Genomic DNA, 20,365 nt, shown 5'->3' with positions numbered 1-20,365 from the left:
TAAAAAAAAATCACTTCAGATCCCAAATCAAGTATCATTGTCTTTTTAGCAAGAGAAAATTTATCTAACACATTATATTATTTCCACAGATTATTTTTTCACTCTGTTTAACCTACTTACCATATACACTGACATGTACATTTTTTAATAGTTAACTAGTTTATTTGTTACTTATTTCTGAACGAATTAGTTGGATACAGATCTACACACACACACACACGAGTTATATTCCATATACTTATAGAGTAATTATAAAGAAGAACACAGTGGATATTACATGACTGGGGTTAAATGCTCTTGGTTAGGTCACTGCTCTGTTCCCTGGCCAGCTAGGTGATCCCTGAATTCTTCTATCATCTCAAAGTATTACCTGTGAAATGGGAATACTAATAATCTCTGCCTTTCTTTTTAGTGTGTATAAATTTAAAAAAATGCTCTGTAGTCATTTGTATAAATAATACTGTCATTGTCACTTTCACACCCCAGCATGTGACATCTGCACGTCTTTGTTTCAGGTTGTATGGCTCGCCAGGCGACATTGACTTCTGGCCCGCCCTCATGGTTGAAGACCTGATCCCTGGTACGAGAGTGGGGCCAACACTTATGTGCCTGTTTGTTACCCAGTTTCAGCGGCTAAGAGATGGAGATAGGTGAAGAATTATCTGTTATACTTATCAAAGCTAATAAAATTGTTTTTTTGCCCTGAAATATAGGTATACAATAACATTATGAGTGTGAGTCCATGCTTTCTATGATTTAAAATATTTTGAATATAAGAAATAACAAATAGTATTTGGTCACAGAATTTTTCTGACTACTGATAATACCAGATAGCATTCCTTTTTGTAAATTTTTATAAATCTTTGTAGAAAACAAAAGAAATAGACTGTCTAGGAAAGGCATAGAAGTCAGTGGTTAAAAGGATGCACTAGACTTACTACCCTGTGTTTAAATCTGGGCACACCTACTCGAAACTATTTAACCTTAAGAAGCATAACACCTGAAACCTGTTGCCTCATCTGTGAAGTCTGATTAACAGTAGTACCTAGGGCTCATAGATTGTGGCAACTGTGAATGATGTTGGCAGGCAGGAGTTGACAGCAGGCCTGCAGCTGTATCTCTTCATCCTCATGGAAGACCTGTTGACCCAATACTAGACCTCCTTGCAAAACTGTGCTAAGGTAAGCAGAAAGATAACTGGGAATTCTTCCTAAAGATCTCTTGGTTTGTCTGAAGTGTTTATTGTAAATCAGCTTGACTTTATGAAATTATGACAGACAGCTGGCTGGAGATGTAAGTTCATGTAATATCTTTCTTGCAAGGCTAACCAAGTATAAAAACTAAGAAAACTGAAAAACTAAGCAGCCCCCACTGGGTTGGCATGGGACACACTATTAGCTCTCCTCTTTTACTTGAACCAAATGTGTTCCAGGGCACTCGCTGTATCTTCTGAATCATTAGTATAGTCTTGAGTAAGAGCTAGGAGTCTTGTGAACCTGTTTGACAATTCAACCTTTTGTATTATTGCAGAGATGTGTGTATCTGTATCTACATATCTATATTTATATCTCTATATGACTTAAAACACTATCTAGAACTTTTTTTTTAAGATTTTTTATTTATTTGTCAGAGAGGGGAAGAGAGAGAGAGAGCACAAGCAGGGAGAGTGGCAGGCAGAGGGAGAATTAGACTCCCTGCCAAGGAGGTAGCCCGATGAGGGACTTGATCCCAGGACTCTGGGATCTGAGCTGAAGGCTGAGCCACCCAGGGGTCCCCTAGAACTTAGTTTTTAATTAGAGTTATACTAAAAATTATTCTTTACTTAAATTTTTCTTCCCAATCTCTTCTACTTATGAATTATAAAGAAAGTAGGAACAGATTTAATTCTTTTAATTGCACATTGGCAAACATTCATAGTATAATATTTCATTTTAATTTTTATAAATTAGTTTTAGCACTCTGGATTTATTGCCACACATAGTTGGGCTATGTTCAATTGATAGTAGTTAAAAAGTAAATAAATTTGGGAAAGCTTTGTTTTTTTTGATGTAAGCCGTCTTCCTCATTTGTATTAGTTTACTAGGGTTACCATAAAATCCAAAAGACTGAGTGGCTTAAATTACAAATGTATTGTCTCACAGTTCTGGAGTCTAGGTGAAGGTTGGGAGTGTTGGTCCCTACAGCGACCTTTCTCCTTGTCTTGTAGATGGCCAACTTCTCCCTTTCTCTCCACAGTCTCCCCTCTGTACCTGTCTGTGTCCATATTTCCTTTCCTTATAAGGACACTAATCATATTGGATTATGACCTTAATTCCCCCATGACACTCTAATGACTTATTTTTACTTAACTACCTCTTTAATGGACCTGTCTCCAAATAAAGTCACATTCTGAAGTACTGGGGGCTAGGATTTCAGAATATAAATTTTGAGGGGACACAAGTCAACCCATATGCCATGTGAGTGGCAACAGTGTTTGCTTCCTATCATATGTTGTATTCTTAGCATGAGAAAAGTGCTTGGCATATGGTACTGAAATACTTCCTGAAGGAATGAACGAGGGCTCACTTTAATAATGTTTTTAAACTGTATGGTTTCATTTGAAACCGAATGTGTTCATTCTAATTAACCAATAGATATAATAAACTAGTGTGTATTAATAAGTACAAAGCAACATTTCCCTTTTAGGCAAACATGTCAATATTAAACTGTTCAGGTAATTTCTAAGACCAGTTTATGGAATTTTAGATTAGAAAACGTGCTTTTTAAAAATCTTTTAAAACTTTACAAAGCTTTACTTTGAATCATTTTGTAAAACTCGAAGAGAAACCGATAGTTCAAAAGCATGGGATTTAAGAACTTTATAAATATTGGAGGCAATTCAAACACGCTTAGTTGGAGAACAAACATAATCCTTTCCATATGCTTCTCTTTTGCTGAGCTCCTCTGTGCTGTTATCTCCGCTCCGCACGCAGCTCAGTGCAGTGCTCCCCGCAAGACCCTCACTCTGTGCCTCTCCTTGCTGACCACCAGGTTCTGGTATGAGAACCCCGGGGTGTTCACTCCCGCACAGCTCACTCAGCTGAAGCAGGCGTCACTGGGCCGCGTGCTCTGTGACAATGGTGACAACATCCAGCAAGTCCAGGCCGATGTCTTCGTGAAGGCACAATACCCTCAGGATTACCTGAGCTGCAGTGAGATACCTCAGGTCGATCTGCGAGTGTGGCAAGACTGCTGTGAAGGTCAGTGAGCACACCGTTAGCCCTGTCTGAATTTGCATGTGTGCGCGCTTGTGTGATTTCTAACGTCAAAGATTAGGCTCCTTCAACAAAAGTGCACGGAGGAAAACACACGACAGCAGGTCTTCTAACCTTTAGGAATCAAACATGTTGGAGAGGACTACCGGAAGGCGTTCCACCCCCCCTCCTCCATTTGGATCCAATCTCCTCAGAGTGGGGAGGGGCTTGTCAGGGAGGGAGGGGCCCAGCAGAGCAGGGAGGGGTTGTCAGAGGCAGGGAGCGGCCTGGGAGAGTGGAGAGGGCCCAGCAGAATGGGGTGGAACTTAGTGATCAATCTGGTCTCTAGTTCTGCTTGCCCTTCAGATGACTATGCCAAACATCAAACTCCAGTCATTTGGTACTGGATATATCTGCTTCCTGGGGGTCAGCTGACCACAAAGAGGAGAAAAAAATAATAGTAGCTCAGCTAATTTAGACTATTTAGTCTCCATACAATATTGCACCCATGTTCATGGAAATTTGGGGATGTCCTGATAGAGAACTTTCTCTAGTGATATAATTTGCCACGTCTACCATATCACCTTTTATAAGCCAAACTCTATCTAAGGTGCTTTGTATGCATCTATTTTGTCACCACCATACCTCTTAAGAAATGTGGCTCTAACTCTCCTTTAATAAATGAGAATATGGCTCAAGAGTGTCAGATAACTTGGAGTAAGTGGTAACTTAGGGCTAGGGAGAGGATGCATGTCAGCTGACACCTAGAAATGAACTAAGAACTTGATGGTTCTGAGCTGAACATGCTGTGGTCCCACATGTGAGCACATACCTCTCACATGATACCACACTTTTGTCTCTTCTGCCTCTACCAACACACAGACCACAGTGGCCTTGTGCCCGCCATGTATAGAGGCTATGGACCTGGGGGAGCGCTGATGTTCTCTAAGAAGACAAAGGCAGCTGCCATCATAGAAGTAGTACTTGGCATTCACAGGAGAGATGTTATTAGCCCCAAACATTCCTGAGTGGGAAAAGCAAGTACTAGAAATAGGAGAGAGTGTTGAACCAAAAGCAGTGACATCTGAGTTGCAGTTTCCTTTTTCTCTATGGTGGATTTTATGGGGCAGAAAAGAAAGTCATTTAGTGCCGTGAGAAGGAGGTGTACTTTCCCTCACCTCAAATTCTTGGTGATTATGGCCAGGAATAATGAAATATTTCCAGCTCTCCAAAACATGGGACACAGGGATGCAATGTGAAAAACAAGATGTATGGCAAGTAGTAACAGTCCTCTTGCCTTTTCTGCCATCTTCAGACTGGGCATTGAGCCCACCGAGTAGAGGAAAAAATAGATGGGATGGCAGGGTGTGGGCCATAATGATGAAAATAGCTGTGCTGTGGATGGAAGTGATGATTCAAGTCCAGGAATCAAAAGCTGTGGTCCCATTTTGCCCACATATGCCTGTTCTAGATGCTCACACCACCAGCCCTGTGATAGGTGATTCATACATAATGCCTGCCTATCTCATAGTCTTTATGAGTCTTTCAAGGTGGGTATCGTTGTCCCCACTTCACATTTGAAGAAAATGAGGTTCCTGGATGCTAAATGCATATTCTGAGGTCCCCCAGCTGGGATTTAAACCTATATATAGCCAACCTGAAAGCCTCAGCTCTTTTCTCTGTGTGCACAGTCTCCTTTGAATACCCATAGGACACGTGCATGGCACAGACAGTGAGCAGGTACCAAATGAAGGCACCCTGCCTCTGCCACCCTCTTTCTCCTTCAGTCCTGTGGCTCCAATGTACTATCAGACATCTCAAGACCCAAAGGAGAGACCCTCTCATTACTTAAATTGTAATGCATTTGTTATTGGTGATATTTGTTATGGAAAATGCATTGCAAAGATTTAACAGGCAAGGGAAGGAGGGAATCTTGAATATGTGAAGCATTCTTATGATTAAGATCCTAATTTATGGTCTTGAGCCCTAGTAAGAATGCTCTTTCTTTAATAGAAACTACAACAAAAATCCTCTCCTAAATGCACAAATACATTGAAATTAATCTTTCCAAAACTGTAATATTGTAAATGTAATTGAGTTTTGGATAACTGTACTTTATTATTCTTGGTAGGTAGAAGGCATAAGACCTAAAAGATGGACATGGGACTTGTATGTCACTTAGAGAGCTGTGTTGCTGTGTGTTTGTGTAGACAGTGAAGTGGTGGAGTATCTTAGGGTGTTAAGGAGTTGGACTTTCTTTTCATTTTGCATGTCATTCATCACATTATATCATCCATTTATCTTTACTTCTTACCACTGTATAAATATACCCAAGTCATTCCATTTATGTATATTATTAGGTCAGAATATGTCTAGATGGTAACTTTTCTTATCAACTCAGTCTCAAACTTAGTGAGTAATTTCAATTCACAGATTTATACTTTTCTTCAACAAAGGGGGATGTGAATCTCATATTCTTTAATAATTATATATTCCTTAAATATTGTATAATATATATATTTTTTCCTTTTGAAATATCTTTGGCTATTAGGCCTGCACAGTTTACCCTCCAAATCTCTTTTCTTGTCCTTCTTATTTCAACCTCTTATATTTTTGCTAAATGTTCTAATATATTTTTTGCTCATGACCACTAATATCAGATTCACTAATTTCAGTCTCAGTAGGAACCATCCTCCTTTTAAATTCCTCTATTTAAATTCCTCTATTTAATTTCTTAGTTCCAACATCATCTAATTAAGCTTTAGGAAGTTTTTCTCTGCAGCATTTGCCATACCTTAAATTCCTGTGTTATAATTCTCTGCCTCTTCCATTCCCTGGGGCATGCTCTGACGATGGCATTCCCTACTCTTTCCTTGGCTGTCAGGCTCCTGGAATGGACAGTTACTTTTCCTCTCTTGGATCGCGGGGATTCAGGTCAGGTTGTTGACGTTACCTCCATGGCAAAAAAACTTGCAGAAGGTGATACCAGCCACTCCCAGGCTGAGGGCAGGAAGACAGCCCATCTACCCAGGTCATTCTCCACCTTCGGAGAGGTAGAGACCCCCGGCAGGTCCTGAAGGCAGAAGCTATCAGGGAAGCCACAGAAATCTGGACGTCAAGTCCTTCCAGAGCTGAGCTGCCCCTAGTCCTCTTCCCTGGCTGGGTGGTTCCCAAGGTGTTGGGGTCCCTCAGGAGCACTCGGCCTGACTCTTTCCCAGGGCCTCAGCACAGCCCTCTCCTGGTCCCCTGAGCGTGCGCCTGTCTGCGGGGTCCAAGGCAACACAGCTTGCCCTGGGGAGTCCTGGCCTCGGGACTGGGAGCCTAGGGGAAGACCTATCTTCCACACTGGGGAATACCTGTAGTTCCTGTGACCCTGTGATGAAGCATCTACCACTGGGCCAGCAGGTACCTTTCTTCTTGCCTTTTGTTGAGCTGCATCCTGATCAAGGTCTATGATCTCCGGGGAAAACATGGGTACCTGAGGTTTCCTTTGTGTCAGGGTTAACCAGCAGATGTGGTTGCTGAAGGTCATGGAGGTTCCTGTTTAATCATTTTATGCTCTCCCTTGTGTGGACTAAAAATATACTGAAGCAAGCTGTGGGAAAACTAGTTTTGATCTGAAGCTAAGGTAGGACCTGGAATTCAGTTATAAAACATGGGTTTCTTTGAAGATTAAAAGCATTCTGATATAGAACCTTAGGAGTTCCCATAAGGAGAAAGCAAAACACATTTTTTTTTAAGATTTTATTTATTTGAGAGCGAGAATGAGAGACAGCATGAGAGGGAGGAGGGTCAGAGGGAGAAACAGACTCCCTGCTGAGCAGGGAGCCCGATGCGGGACTCGATCCTGGGACTCCAGGATCATGACCTGAGCCGAAGGCAGTCGCTTAACCAACTGAGCCACCCAGGCGCCCAGCAAAACACATTTTAACTGTTTACTAGGTCATTCATGCTCCCTCCTGTCCTCTTGTCTGGGAATGCATAAATCCCATGGGCTCTAAGCCCATGAAGCCCATGGTTTTTTTTTGTTTTTTATTTTTATTTTTGTTTTTGTTTTTGTTTTTGTGTTTTTGTTTTTAGAGAGAAAGAGCATGAAAATGAGGGTGGGGAGAGGGGAGAGGGAGAGGGAGAGAATCTCAAGGCTCAGGTCATGATCTCAGGGTCATGGGACCCAGCCCTCCCTGGGGATCCATGCTCTGTGGGGAGTCTGCTTGAGATTTTCTCCCTCCTCTCCCTCTGCACCTCCCCCTGCTTGCACTCTCTCTCTCTCTCTCAAATAAATAAATATTTTTTAAAAATAAAAAATAAAGAAAAACAAAAATCACACAGTGACCCTCCAAAAACTTAGGAAAACTTTCCTAAGCATCTTGTTTGTTCCATTTTGTCATTACGTACTTCATGGGTTTATTTCTCTGCCCAGCTTCTGTATTTGACATGTAGGTTTAAACTGTCTGCTGTGTTGACTCTGATTTTGTCAATATGAGCAAACTGCAGCTAAATATGTGTGAACTGATTTATCTGAAAGAACCTATCGACAATTGGACATCCTCCACCAGGATTACCTCCTTCAGGGACCAGTTCTAGATACTCCTGGCTTGATATCTCTGTTGTACCACCGAGCAGTACACTGGAAGTCACGAGGGGAACCGTCATTTGCACAGGCACTACCAGCAGTACCAGAGAGTGTGGAGAAATGGCAGAGGCGAAGGGGGAGCTACATGCTGGTTCTGGATGCGAGCTTGCATGGAGCAGATGTACACCTTTGGTACAAGTGATATGGCAGAAAACTAGGGTACTTAGGAGTTAGTCTTTAAATACAGCACTCTGAAATGATTAATATCAGTAAGGATTAAATAAACAATATTCTAATTCAAATCATGGAAGGTTCTAGCCAAAGATTATTTACCTACTGTTCATGAGGTTTCTGTTTTTCTGAGTACATAAGAAAATGCTATTCTGTCCATAATGCGTCTGTCTATATTATGTTAAAACAACTTAAAGGTTGATTCAAAGTATATGTAAGCATTAGGTCAGTTTGTGGAGGTAGTTACCAGATGAATACATTGCTTGATTTGGTGTTATTCTTATTTCATCCAGCATAAAAGTGGTAATTCAGTGCCATAAGTATGTACTAGAAAACAGTAAGTTCTTACCAAAAATATGGAGAAAAGCATGAAGAACAAAAAGAGGTTCAGAACAGACCTGAAGTATTCAAGTATTCAAAGTATTGATTGATTTGATTTGGTTTTAAGGAAAAGGGAACATGGAGACCTCACAAGTGTTGTAATTAACAAAAGATCACAGTGATCAAAAGAGCAAATGACAGAATGAATGAATTTAATAAGTAGGAATCTTTTTTACCAGCATATAAGGTAATGCAACATTTCTCAGATTTTTAGATTTAATATGTTATATCATTTAACATAATTTATAAAGCAGAAAGCATTTCACATTACATTTCTGGGTTCTTTTTCTCCCTTAGCTATCTTAGTTATAGGTCTTCAGAGTGAGAGATATCGTGAGAGATCATTTCATTTGGGAAAAACAAAAACAAAAACAAAAAACAACAAAAAAACACACTTCATTTTAAGATTAGGAAGCAAAAATTGAAAAGGTCTAAGTAACTTACCCTCACTATTTATTAGCAGGGCTAGGGATAGAATGCAGACATCTCAATTCCAAGACCAGGTTTATTTCTGTTCTTCCTTATCTTACCTTGTCATAGCTAGTTTTCTTTTCTCTATACTTTTCATAATTTCCTCCAAGTCCCTTTTACCTGAGATAAATATGGGAACTCTTCTTCAGCTGGATGACCTTCCTTTTTAGAATCCTATGCTAACAAATTGTAAATGCAACACTCTTGACATTTACCATCAATTTAAACTAATTTTTAGTATCATTTAATCAATAGATCAAGAGTCTTTGCATAATATTATAGACATCACAGATGCAACTAACAATATTCACAAGTCGTATTACCAATCTACTTATTTCAACAAGCTCTATAATTGGCACATTTGTTTGTGCCATAGATCAAATAAATCAAACTCTACTGATAAAATTGATTTTACATAGAGCATAAAACATTTCCTTGAGTGTCAAACAGAAAATGATTTACTCTCCACTCATTTTAAAAATGAAAAATATACCTAATACAGGTGATGTATTAAGACACCATGCCACTTGATTAAATAAAACTTTCAAATAAAACAATTTCACAAAGAACCAACAGATGTATATTTTCTACTGGGGTTTATGGAACCATCTGGTCTTGCAATTTCCAGCTGCATTTACATGAAGTTCTGTCTTTAAAACATCAAGTAATTTTAAATACAGTATATTTTATATACAAATGTAAATATATTTATGTTTACTCTTGACTTTAGTTCAAATAAATTGTGCTTATGTCTGTAAACTAATGAAAGTTTAATTTCTCCCATAAAAGACTGATTTTATTACCATAATATTTCATGATGTTATGGCTGTTTCATGCTTAACTTATAAAATGCCTTCAAAGTATTACTAAAGGAGTAAGATTTCAGCAACTCCTATAAAGCTTTAATGAACCAATTAATTTGCAGCAGTGTTCTCAGGTTTGTCTTTGAAAATTGTTGCTATTTTTAATAGAGCGCCATAGGACATCTCCCACTCTCCTTGGTTCTGCAAGTACATAATATCTTATATGAATAGCTTGTTGAAATCAAGTGAGAACAAACCTCATAAATAGGATAAAGGGCACTAAATATCCCTGAAATGATACAAAATATGATGTGTTTAAATGGTGATACAGTTAATGAATCAAACTCTACTGATAATATTGACTTTACATATAGCATAAAACATTAGCTATTAAATGACATCTCGTAAGTTCTGAGGTATTGAGTTATCTTCCCAATACAGCATTTTTGTTTTTATTTACAATCTGTGACATCCCAGTAGGAAAAAACCTTCTGGTATCAGAGGTAGGTTGTTGGGGTGCCTGAGTCACACTCTTGATTTCCGCTCAGGTCATGATCTCAAAGTCATGAGATGGAGCCCTGTGTCCAGCTCCATGCTGGGCCTGGAGTCTGTGTAAGATTCTCTCCCTCTTCCTTGGCCCCTCCCTACCCCCCTGCAACTCATGCTCTTTCTCTTTCTCTCTAAAAAATAATGAATAAATAAATAATTAAAAAAATAATAAAAAAATAAAAAATGAAGTAGGTTGCTAATAAGCATGGTTTCTTTAAGTTGTTTAAGTTTTCATTAAGTTTTTGTCTTTTAAGACCAAAAATTGATTTTTGATTCCTTTTAGTGTTACTATAAAATTTTAAAATTCTCATTATATTTAGAATTATTAGTGTTTGAATATTGACATTGATAATTAGTGAAATTTCTTTTCAAATATGCTCCCATGAAATTTCTTTTCAAATATGCTCCCATGAAATATACTTAGCAGTAAAGACAGGATATATGCCCTGCAGATCACTAGGGGAATAAAATCAACAATGTAGAAACTAACCAATGAGGCATAAGCGAAAATTAAAGAAAGCTAGTAAGACTCAGATGTAGTTGAAGTTTCAGTGTATTAAGAGAATTATTAAAGGTAGAAAATTCTTAGATGTATACAAAAACAGTTTCAACTCTACATCATTACAAGAGATACACATAAGCAAAATATTTAGAATGATCAAATATAAAACAATAGGTAAAAGTAAGTCAGGCACACAGAGATAGAAACATGACTGGCAAAAACAATATTTTAAAAAGTTGAATTTAAGGAAGAAAAGCACTAATGGATATAAGGTCTACTTTCATTTCACAATCTGTAATATAGTTAGAAACTCATGTGAAATAACTTAGCATCTATTTAGCACACTTTAATGGAAGTGTATTTGAATATTATCAGTGAGATCCCTTTATAAGTGATGTATCCAATTTTGTACCCTATGAACTAAAATTAATTTTATTTTCAAATATCCATGGAAAATTCTGAAAAGTTGATTATATGTCATATCACCAGAAAAACTGAAATTCTTTTTTTTTTTTTTAAGATTTTATTTATTTATTCATGAGAGACAGAGAGAGAGACAGAGGCAGAGGGAGAAGCAGGCTCCCCGCGGAGCAGGGAGCCCCATGCGGGGCTCGATCCCAGGACCCTGGGATCATGACCCGAGCCAAAGGCAGACGCTTAACCGACTGAGCCACCCAGGCGTGTCCCAGAAAAACTGAAATTCTAACAAGGAGAATTGACATGCAGTATTCTCAACTAGTCTAAAATTAAATGATTAGATTTAAAATAAAATTGTTACTTAGACTTTTTAAAAAGATTTTATTTGAGGGAGAAAGGAAATGAGCTTGGGGAGGGGTGGAGGGCTTGAGAGAAGCAGACTCCCTGATGAGCAGGAAGGCTGATGCAGGGCTCGATCCCAGGACCCTGAGATCATACCTGAGCCCAAGGCAGTCGCTTAACCAACTGAGCCACCCAGGCGCCCCTGCATAGACATTTTTAAATCATTTGAACGAATATTTTGTCAGGGAGGTAATGAAAATTAAGTGGAATATTTTATTAAATATTAATATTTATATTAGAGTATTTTAATATATATTGAATTTCCTATATTTTAACAATAAATTAATATCTGAGGTAATAGTTTTAATAATTATAATTTTAGTTTGCTAGGGCTGCCATGACAAAATATTCCAGGCTGCATTGCTTGAACAATAGACGTTTCTTGTCCCACCATTCTGGAGGACAGAGGACTGTAGGTATTTATTGCAGGGCTGGTTCCCCTTGAGGGCTATGAAGGAGAATCTGTTCCCTGCCTCTCCCCGAGCTTCTGGCGGTTGCTGGCATCATTGGCTTTCCTTGGCTTCTCCTGTATTACCCGTTTCTACCTTCATCTCCCCATGGTTTTCCAGCTGTGTGTGTGTTATCTGTGTCCAAGCTTCCCTTTTTATAAGGACACCAGTCATATTGGATTAGAGCCCACCCTCCCCCAGTGTGAACTCCTCTCAACTAATTACATCTGCAATGACCCTTTTTCCAAATAAGGTTACATTCTGAGGTACTGGAGGTTAGGACTTCAACATATGAATTAAGGGGAGGAGCACAATTCAATTCATAAAAGTGCATTAGTGTTGTTTTAAGCCACCGTGTTTGTGGTAACTTGTTACACTGCAATAGATAATGCAATTGTAAAGTAGAAAGAAAATGGAATGCTGGTAAGATTATGAAGAAATATGAGTGGTTTCCTGCTGTCACCCCACAGTTCAGTATTGCTCACTAATTCAGATGAAACACCATCTAAAGATAAGGAATGTAAATATACTTGGTTCCTCCATAGGAACTAGGAACTAGGAATTATATTTGATTGTTATATAAATACAACATAAAACCACAGCATTGAATAAAGTTGTTCTCAGAGTCTCCCCAAAATTTTCATTTTTATGTTTCTTTAAATTGTTATTTGTACTTTTTTCCCTTTTCTCTTCTTGCCAGCAAATGAGAAGTGTTAAAATGTTAAGAAACAAGTGTTGATGATAACTTAAAAAAAGTGTTACATATTTTTGTCATTTTTTAAGCCTATGATCATTGATATATTTTTAGTATGTGGGATGCAGCATTGGGACCCCGATATTCCATAGTTGCAGAATTTTGATCAGTTCATGGAAACATGCATGATTGCCTGAGCTACTGTAGCTTCAACTCCCCAACTTGAACTTGTTTACTCATCAAGGAATGTCAGTCCACTCCAACAAATCAGAATGTCCAGGCCTATGCCTAAAGCAGCTTGTTGTCTTCAGAATCTTCTGATTTAGTTAAATTAATCATTAATGTCCAGGCCTCTGTGTCCTGACATGTCTCCTTACCATGTGTCCATCTCTGGGCCAGACCAGATGGGGTCTGAGTTTGGATATGATTCATAGGGATTGCAATCTACATACCTATTGAAATAAACTTCCCTTTTTTCAGTACTCACTGCCAAGCAGGCTGACATCACGTTTCTACTAGTTTAATTTGACAATACCTTTAAATAGCAAATTGTTACTTTTATGCAAGTTCTGCAAATTGTTCTGTGCTGTTTTTCACTATAAAGAAATGTAAATGTAAAAAAAAAAAAATCCTGAAGTGTTTATACCAATTATTTTCAGGGAAATTGTTTTTTAAATTCATTTGGAATTGCCTTGAAAAACTGTCTACAAACACATTACCTTAAGTTTTAATTCATTCAACAACATTTTTTGAATGTTAGTTCTATGCTTATGAACAAAAACATTTATAACTGACATTATGCAAAAGTTGCTTATGAACTAAATAAGTCAGTCATCTTATTCTCTAAAGTTTCTTCCAAAAATAAGAGCCACATTTGAGCTTAATCTATGTATGACATTCTTTCAGAGTGCTTTACTTTCCTTAACTCATTTAATGCTCTAACCAACTCCATGAGATAAATTGTGTTATCATCCTCACGTATAGATGAGAGAATGGAGTCAACAAGTTTAAATAGCTTATCCAAAGTAATATATTTCAAATGTGGAAGACACGGTATAAACCCAAATAGCTTGAATCCTTCAATCAAACTCTTAAACACAGAAAATAACAAAGAACTGGATATTTTAAAATAATGATTTGGCCACTTTGATTTCATTCATTCATTCATTAGAATATTTATTCAGTGTGGATCATGTTCAGGTGATGTACTATGTGGTGAGGATAAACTGGTAGGTAGGATGGAGCCCTCCTCTCTGCTCTCTCCTTAGCCAATGGAGAATAGTAGACAGATGTACAGAGTGCTAAGAGAATGTAATGAATTTCCATCTGACCTGGTCCTAGCAGTTTAAGAAAGGCTTCTTAGAGATGGTGACATAATACCTGTGGTGTTTGTTACTCAGGTGAGAGAGACCAAATAAAGTTGGAGCTGGATAATTAGCCATGAATTGTGCATTAGAGAGAAATGAGGCTGGAGACAGAAGAATGTGTGCATAAGGAAGGATTTTGTTTGACACAGTAAAGATCTAGGGCTTCATTCATAGTGCAAAACCTGAGGGATTGGTTGGGGGGTCAACTAAGGCTGCACTGAATGGGAAGTTACATGTACTCATGCACACACATGTTGCATTATGCTTCTTGAAAATGAGCCATATTGCTTTATCTTCATCTGCACCTCCTCCTAATGGTGTCTTGAAATATATCTTCTGTATTTATTTCATGCCTCCCCTAAGTCATATGTAGACCAGAAATTTGACAATATTTTTGAGCCAATATGAATTCAAGTCATCTCCTTTTATCTTCCACTCTAGATCTATTCATCCATCCAACTATCCATCCATCCAACCATCCATCCATCCATCCATCCATCCATCCATCCATCCATCCATCCATCCACTCATCCATTCATTCAGTTAACAAATAATGATACCATTATTCCGAAGTTGCACAAACCACATATTCAAGAGTTTTAATCTTGTTATTTCTATTTTTCTCATTCCTTGCTGTAGTGTAGCAGTAAAGAGGTTGGACTTTTGAAACAAAATGTCTGGATTCAAATCCTGGCTCTTCCATAAAAAGCTGTAGTACCTTGGAGAAGGTAATGTAACATCTCTGCCTTAGTTTCCTCAATTTAACACTAGGGATAATAATACCCATCACATGTTACTATAAAGTTTCAAATTAATAATTGATGTTAGGCCTAAGAACAGAGTTTGACCAAGTGTATATACATATTTATATAAGATATATATGCATAGGTATAAAACCGAAGTATCTACCAAATTAACATACTGTTTTAATTCAAATGTTGTTTGCATAAGAGCCAAACATTCAGCAATCAAGGATGCTTTGCCTCTGCAGCAATAACTGGGGATAAATACCAAGGTGAATTAAAAAAAAAAAAAAAAAGAAGTCAGGAATAAAACAACTGTCACATTAAAAGAAAGAACTGCCTGGTCATTGCAACCCTAGTGGGTTGCTCACCCCACTCTCAATGCTCATTCTTTGGTGGAAAAAGGGTACAGGGGAATGCTTCTCTGTGTTTCTGTTCTCATATGTGTATCACTATATACCTGTTACATTACAAACACAACTAATTCTTTCCTTTTTGGATTTATGTATATGACCTTGCATATTCTACTGGTGCTTTAAAATAAATTCTAAAGTTCTATCTTCCTAAAAAATAAATGAAAGATGATAGATAATGTGAGTTGACCTGCAGCCCATTTCTGTACTTTTTTTTAAAATTTAATTTTATTATGTTATGTTAATCACCATACATTAAATCATTATTTTTTGATGTACTGTTCCATGATTCATTGTTTGTGTATAACACCCAGTGCTCCATTCTGTACGTGCCCTCTTTAATACCCAACACCAAGCTAACCCATCCCCCAAACCCCCTCCCCTCTAGAACCCTCAGTTTGTTTCTCAGAGTCCATAGTCTCTCATGGTTCATCTCTCCCTCTGATGTCCCCCCTTTCATTTTACCCTTCCTACTCTCTTCTACTTTTTTTTTTTAACATATAATGTATTATTTGTTTCAGAGGTGCAGGTTTGTGAATGAAAAGTCTCACACAATTCAAGCGCTCACCATAGCACATACCCTCCCTCATGTCTATCACCCAGCCACCCATCCCTCCCCACCCTCCCACCACTCCAGCTATGCTCAGTTTGTTTCCTCAGATTAAGAATTCCTCAAATCAGTGGGATCATATGACACATGTCTTTCTCTGATTGACTTATTTTGCTCAGCATAACACCCTCCAGTTCCATCCACATCGGTTCAAATGGCAAGATTCCATTCCTTTTGATCGCTCCAATATTCCATTGTATATATATATACAACTTCTTCTTTATCCATTCATCTGTCGATGGACATCTTGGCTCTTTCCATACTTTGCCTATTGTGGACATTGCTGCTATAAACATCAGGGTGCACGTACACCTTTGGATCCCTATTTTGTATCTTTGGGGTAAATACCCAGTAGTGCAATTGCTGAGTCATATGGTAGCTCTATTTTCAACTTTTTGAGGAACCTCCATATTGATTCCAGAGTGGCTGTACCAGCTTGCATTCTCACGAACAGTGTAGGAAGGTTCCCCTTTCTCCACATCCCCGCCAACATCTGTCGTTTCCTGACTTGTTAATTTTAGCCATTCTGACTGGTGTGAGGTGGTATCTCATTGAGGTTTGGATTTGGATTTCCCTGATGCTGAGCGATGTGGAACACTTTTTCATGTGGCTGTTGGCCATTTGGATGTCTTCTTTGGAAAAATATCTATTCATGTCTTCTGCCCATTTCTTGATTGGATCATTTATTCTTTGGGTGTTGAGTTTAATAAGTTCTTTATAGATTTTGGATACTAGCCCTTTATCTGATATGTCATTTGCAAATATCTTCTCCCATTCTGTCTTTTGGTTTTGTTGACTGTTTCCTTTGCTTTGCAAAAGCTTTTAATCTTGATGAAGTCCCAATGGTTCATTTTTGCTCTTGCTTCCCTTGTCTTTGGCGATGTTTCTAGGAAGAAGTTGCTGCGGCTGAGGTTGAAAAAGTTGCTGCCTGTGTTCTCCTTTAGGATTTTGATGAACTCCTGTCTCACATTTAGGTCTTTCAATCATTTTGAGTCTATTTTTGTGTGTGGTATAAGGACATGGTCCAATTTCATTCTTCTGCAAGTGGCTGTCCAATTTTCCCAACACCATTTGTTGAAAAGACTGTCTTTTTTCCATTGGACATTCTTTCCTACTTTGTCGAAGATTAGTTGACCATAGAGTTGAGGGTCCATTTCTGGGCTCTTTTCTGTTCCATTGATCTATGTGTCTGTTTTTGTGCCAGTACCATACTGTCTTGATGATGACAGCTTTGTAATAGAGTTTGAAGTCCAGAATTGTGACGCCGCCAACTTTGCTTTTCTTTTTCAACATTCCTCTGGCTATTCGGGGTCTTTTCTGGTTCCATACAAGTTTTAGGATTATTTGTTACATTTCTTTGAAAAAAGTGGATGGTCTTTTGATATGGATTGCATTAAATGTGTAGATTGCTCTAGGTAGCATTGACATCTTCACAATATTTGTTCTTCCAATCCATGAGCATGGAACGTTTTTCCATTTTTTTTGTCTCTTCCTCAATTTCTTTCCTGAGTATGCTATAGTTTTCTGAGTACAGATTCTTTGTCTCATGGTTACATTTATTCCTAGGTAACTTATGGTTTTGCGTGCAATTGTAAATGGGATCGACTCCTTAATCTCTCTTTTGTCTTGTTGTTGGTGTATAGGAATGCCACTGATTTCTGTGCATTGATATTATATCCTGCCACTTTGCTGAATTCCTGTATGAGTTCTAGCAGTGTTGGGGTGGAGTCTTTGGGGTTTTCCACATGAAGTATCATATCATGTGCAAAGAGTGAGAGTTTGACTTATTCTTTGCTGATTCAGATGCCTTTGATTTCTTTTTGTTGTCTGATTGCTGTGGCTAGGGCTTCTAATACTATATTGAATAGCAGTGGTGATAGTGGACATCCCTGCCATGTTCCTGACCTTAGGGGAAAACTCTCAGTTTTTCTGCATTGAGAATGATATTTGCTGTGGGTTTTTCATAGATGGCTTTTATGATATCGAGGTATGTACCCTCTATCCCTATACTCTGAAGAGTTTTGATCAAGAAAGGATCAAGAAAGGATTTCTCAAATACTTTTTCTGCAGCTTTTGAAAGGATCATATGGTTCTTGTTCTTTCTTTCATTAATGTATTGTATCACATGGATTGATTTGCAGATGTTGAACCAACATTGCAGCCCACAGATAAATCCCACTTGGTCATGGTGAATAATCCTTTTAATATACTGTTGGATCCTATTGGCTAGTATTTTGGTGAGATTTTTTGCATCCAAGTTCATCAAGGATATTGGTCTGTAATTCTCCTTTTTGATGGGTTCTTTGTATGGTTTTGGGATCAAGGTAATGCTGGCCTCATAAAACAAGTTTGGAAGTTTTCCTTCCATTTCTATTTTTTGGAACAGTTTCAGAAGAATAGGTATTAATTCTTGAAATGTTTGGTAGAATTCCCCTGGGAAGCCATCTGGCCCTGGGCTTTTGTTTGTTAGGGCTTTTGTTTGAAGATTACTCCTTCAATGTCCTTAGTGGTTATAAGTGTTCAGGTTTTCTATTTCTTCCTCGTTCAGTTTTGGTAGTTGATACATCTCTAGGAATGCATCCATTTCTTCCAGATTATCTGATTTGCTGCCATAGAGTTGCTCATAATATGTTCTTATAATTGTTTGTATTTCTTTGGTGTTGGTTGTGATCTCTCCTCTTTCGTTCATGATTTTATTTATTTGGGTCACTTCTCTTTTCTTTTTGATAAGTCTGGCCAGGGGTTTATCAATCTTGTTAATTCTTTCAAAGAACCAGCTCCTAGTTTCGTTGATCTGTTCTACTGTTCTTCTGGTTTCTATTTCATTGATTTCTGCTCGGATCTTTATTATTTCTCTTCTCCTGCTGGGTTTAGGCTTTATTTGCTGTTCTTTCTCCAGCTCCTTTAGGTGTAGGGTTAGGTTGTGTATTTGAGCCCTTTCTTGTTTCTTGAGAAGGGCTTGTATTGCTATATACTTTCCTCTTAGGACTGCCTTTGCTGCATCCCAAAGATTTTGAACAGTTGTGTTTTCATTTTCATTTGTTTCCATGAATTTTTTTAATTCTTCTTTGATTTCCTGATAGACCCATTCATTTATTAGTAGGATGCTCTTTAGGTCCGTGTATTTGAGTTCTTTCTGACTTTCCTCTTGTGATTGAGTTCTAGTTTCAAAGCATTGTGGTCTGAAAATAGGCAGGGAATGATCCCAATCTTTTGGTACCAGTTAAGACCTGATTTATGACCTAGGATGTGATCTATTCTGGAGAATGTTCCATGGGCACTAGAGAAGAATGTGTATTCTGTTGCTTTGGGATGGAATGTTCTGAATGGATCTGTGAAGTCCATTTTGTCCAGTGCGTCATTTAAAGTCTTTATTTCCTTGTTGATCTTTTGCTTAGATGATCTGTCCATTTCAGTGAGGGGGCTGTTAAAGTCCCCCACTATTACTGTATTGTTGTCAATGTGTTTCTTTGCTTTTGTTATTAATTGGCTTATATAATTGGCTGCTCCCATGTTAGGGACATAGATATTTACAATTGTTAGACCTTCTTATTGGATAGACACTTTAAGTATGATATAGTGTCCTTCTTCATCTCTTATTGTAGTCTTTGGTTTAAAATCTAATTTGTCTGATATAAGGATTGCCCCCCCCCCCAGCTTTCTTTTGGTGTCCATTAGCATGGTAAATGGTTTTCCACCCCTTCACGTTCAATCTAAGGGTGTCTTTGGGTCTAAAATGAGTCTCTTGCAGACAGCATATCGATGGGTCCTGTTTTTTTATCCAATCTGATAGCCTGTGTCTTTTGATTGGGGCATTTAGCCCATTTACATTCAGGGTAACTATTGAAAGATATCAATTTAGTGCCATTGTATTGCCTGTCAGGTGACTGTTACTGTATATTGTCTGTGTTCCTTTCTGGTCTATGTTACTTTTAGGCTCTCACTTTGCTTAGAAGACCCCTTACAATATTTCTTGTAGGGCTGGTTTCCTGTTTGCATATTTCTTTAGTTTTTGCCCTGGAGGCTATTTATCTCTCCTTCTATTTTCAATGACAGCCTAGCTAGATACAGTATTCTTGGCTACATATTTTTCTCATTTAGTGCTGTGAATATATCATGCCAGTCCTTTCTGGCCTGCCAGGTCTCCATGGATAGGTCTGTTACCAATCTTCTGTTTCTACCATTGTATTTTACAGATCTCTTCTCCCGAGCTGCTTTCAGGATTTTCTCTTTGTCTCTGAGACTCATAAGTTTTACTACTAGATGTCGAGATGTTGACCTATTTTTATTGATTTTGAGGGGTGTTTCCTGGATTTTGATGTCTGTTTCCTTCCACAAATTAGGGAAGTTCTCTGCTATAATATGCTCCAGTATACCTTCTGCCCCTCTCTCTCTTTCTTCTTCTTCTGGGATCCCAATTATTCTAATGTTGTTTCGTCTTATGGTATCACTTATCTCTCGAATTCTGCCCTTGTGAACCAGTAGTTGTTTATCTCTCTTTTTCTCAGCTTCTTTATTTTCCATCAT

General features: G+C 38.1%; 1 protein-coding gene across 1 annotated transcript in view; it reads left to right on the top strand.

Annotated features, from left to right (window-relative positions):
• The window catches only part of PXDNL (peroxidasin like), a 507,553-nt gene that overhangs the window by 453,070 nt on the left and 34,118 nt on the right, over positions 1-20,365 (top strand). The window contains exons 18-19 of the mRNA XM_035011137.1: positions 516-650; positions 3,031-3,239. Coding sequence (XP_034867028.1) covers positions 516-650; positions 3,031-3,239 — 344 coding nt within the window. The remainder of the gene's footprint in view (positions 1-515; positions 651-3,030; positions 3,240-20,365) is intronic.

The sequence above is a fragment of the Mirounga leonina genome, unplaced genomic scaffold (assembly GCF_011800145.1).
Source record: "Mirounga leonina isolate KUSES-001 unplaced genomic scaffold, KU_Mleo_1.0 Mir_165, whole genome shotgun sequence".
Classification (NCBI taxonomy): Eukaryota; Metazoa; Chordata; class Mammalia; order Carnivora; family Phocidae; genus Mirounga; species Mirounga leonina.
Note: the sequence above shows the minus strand (reverse complement) of the source record. Positions and strands in the feature narration are given on the sequence as shown.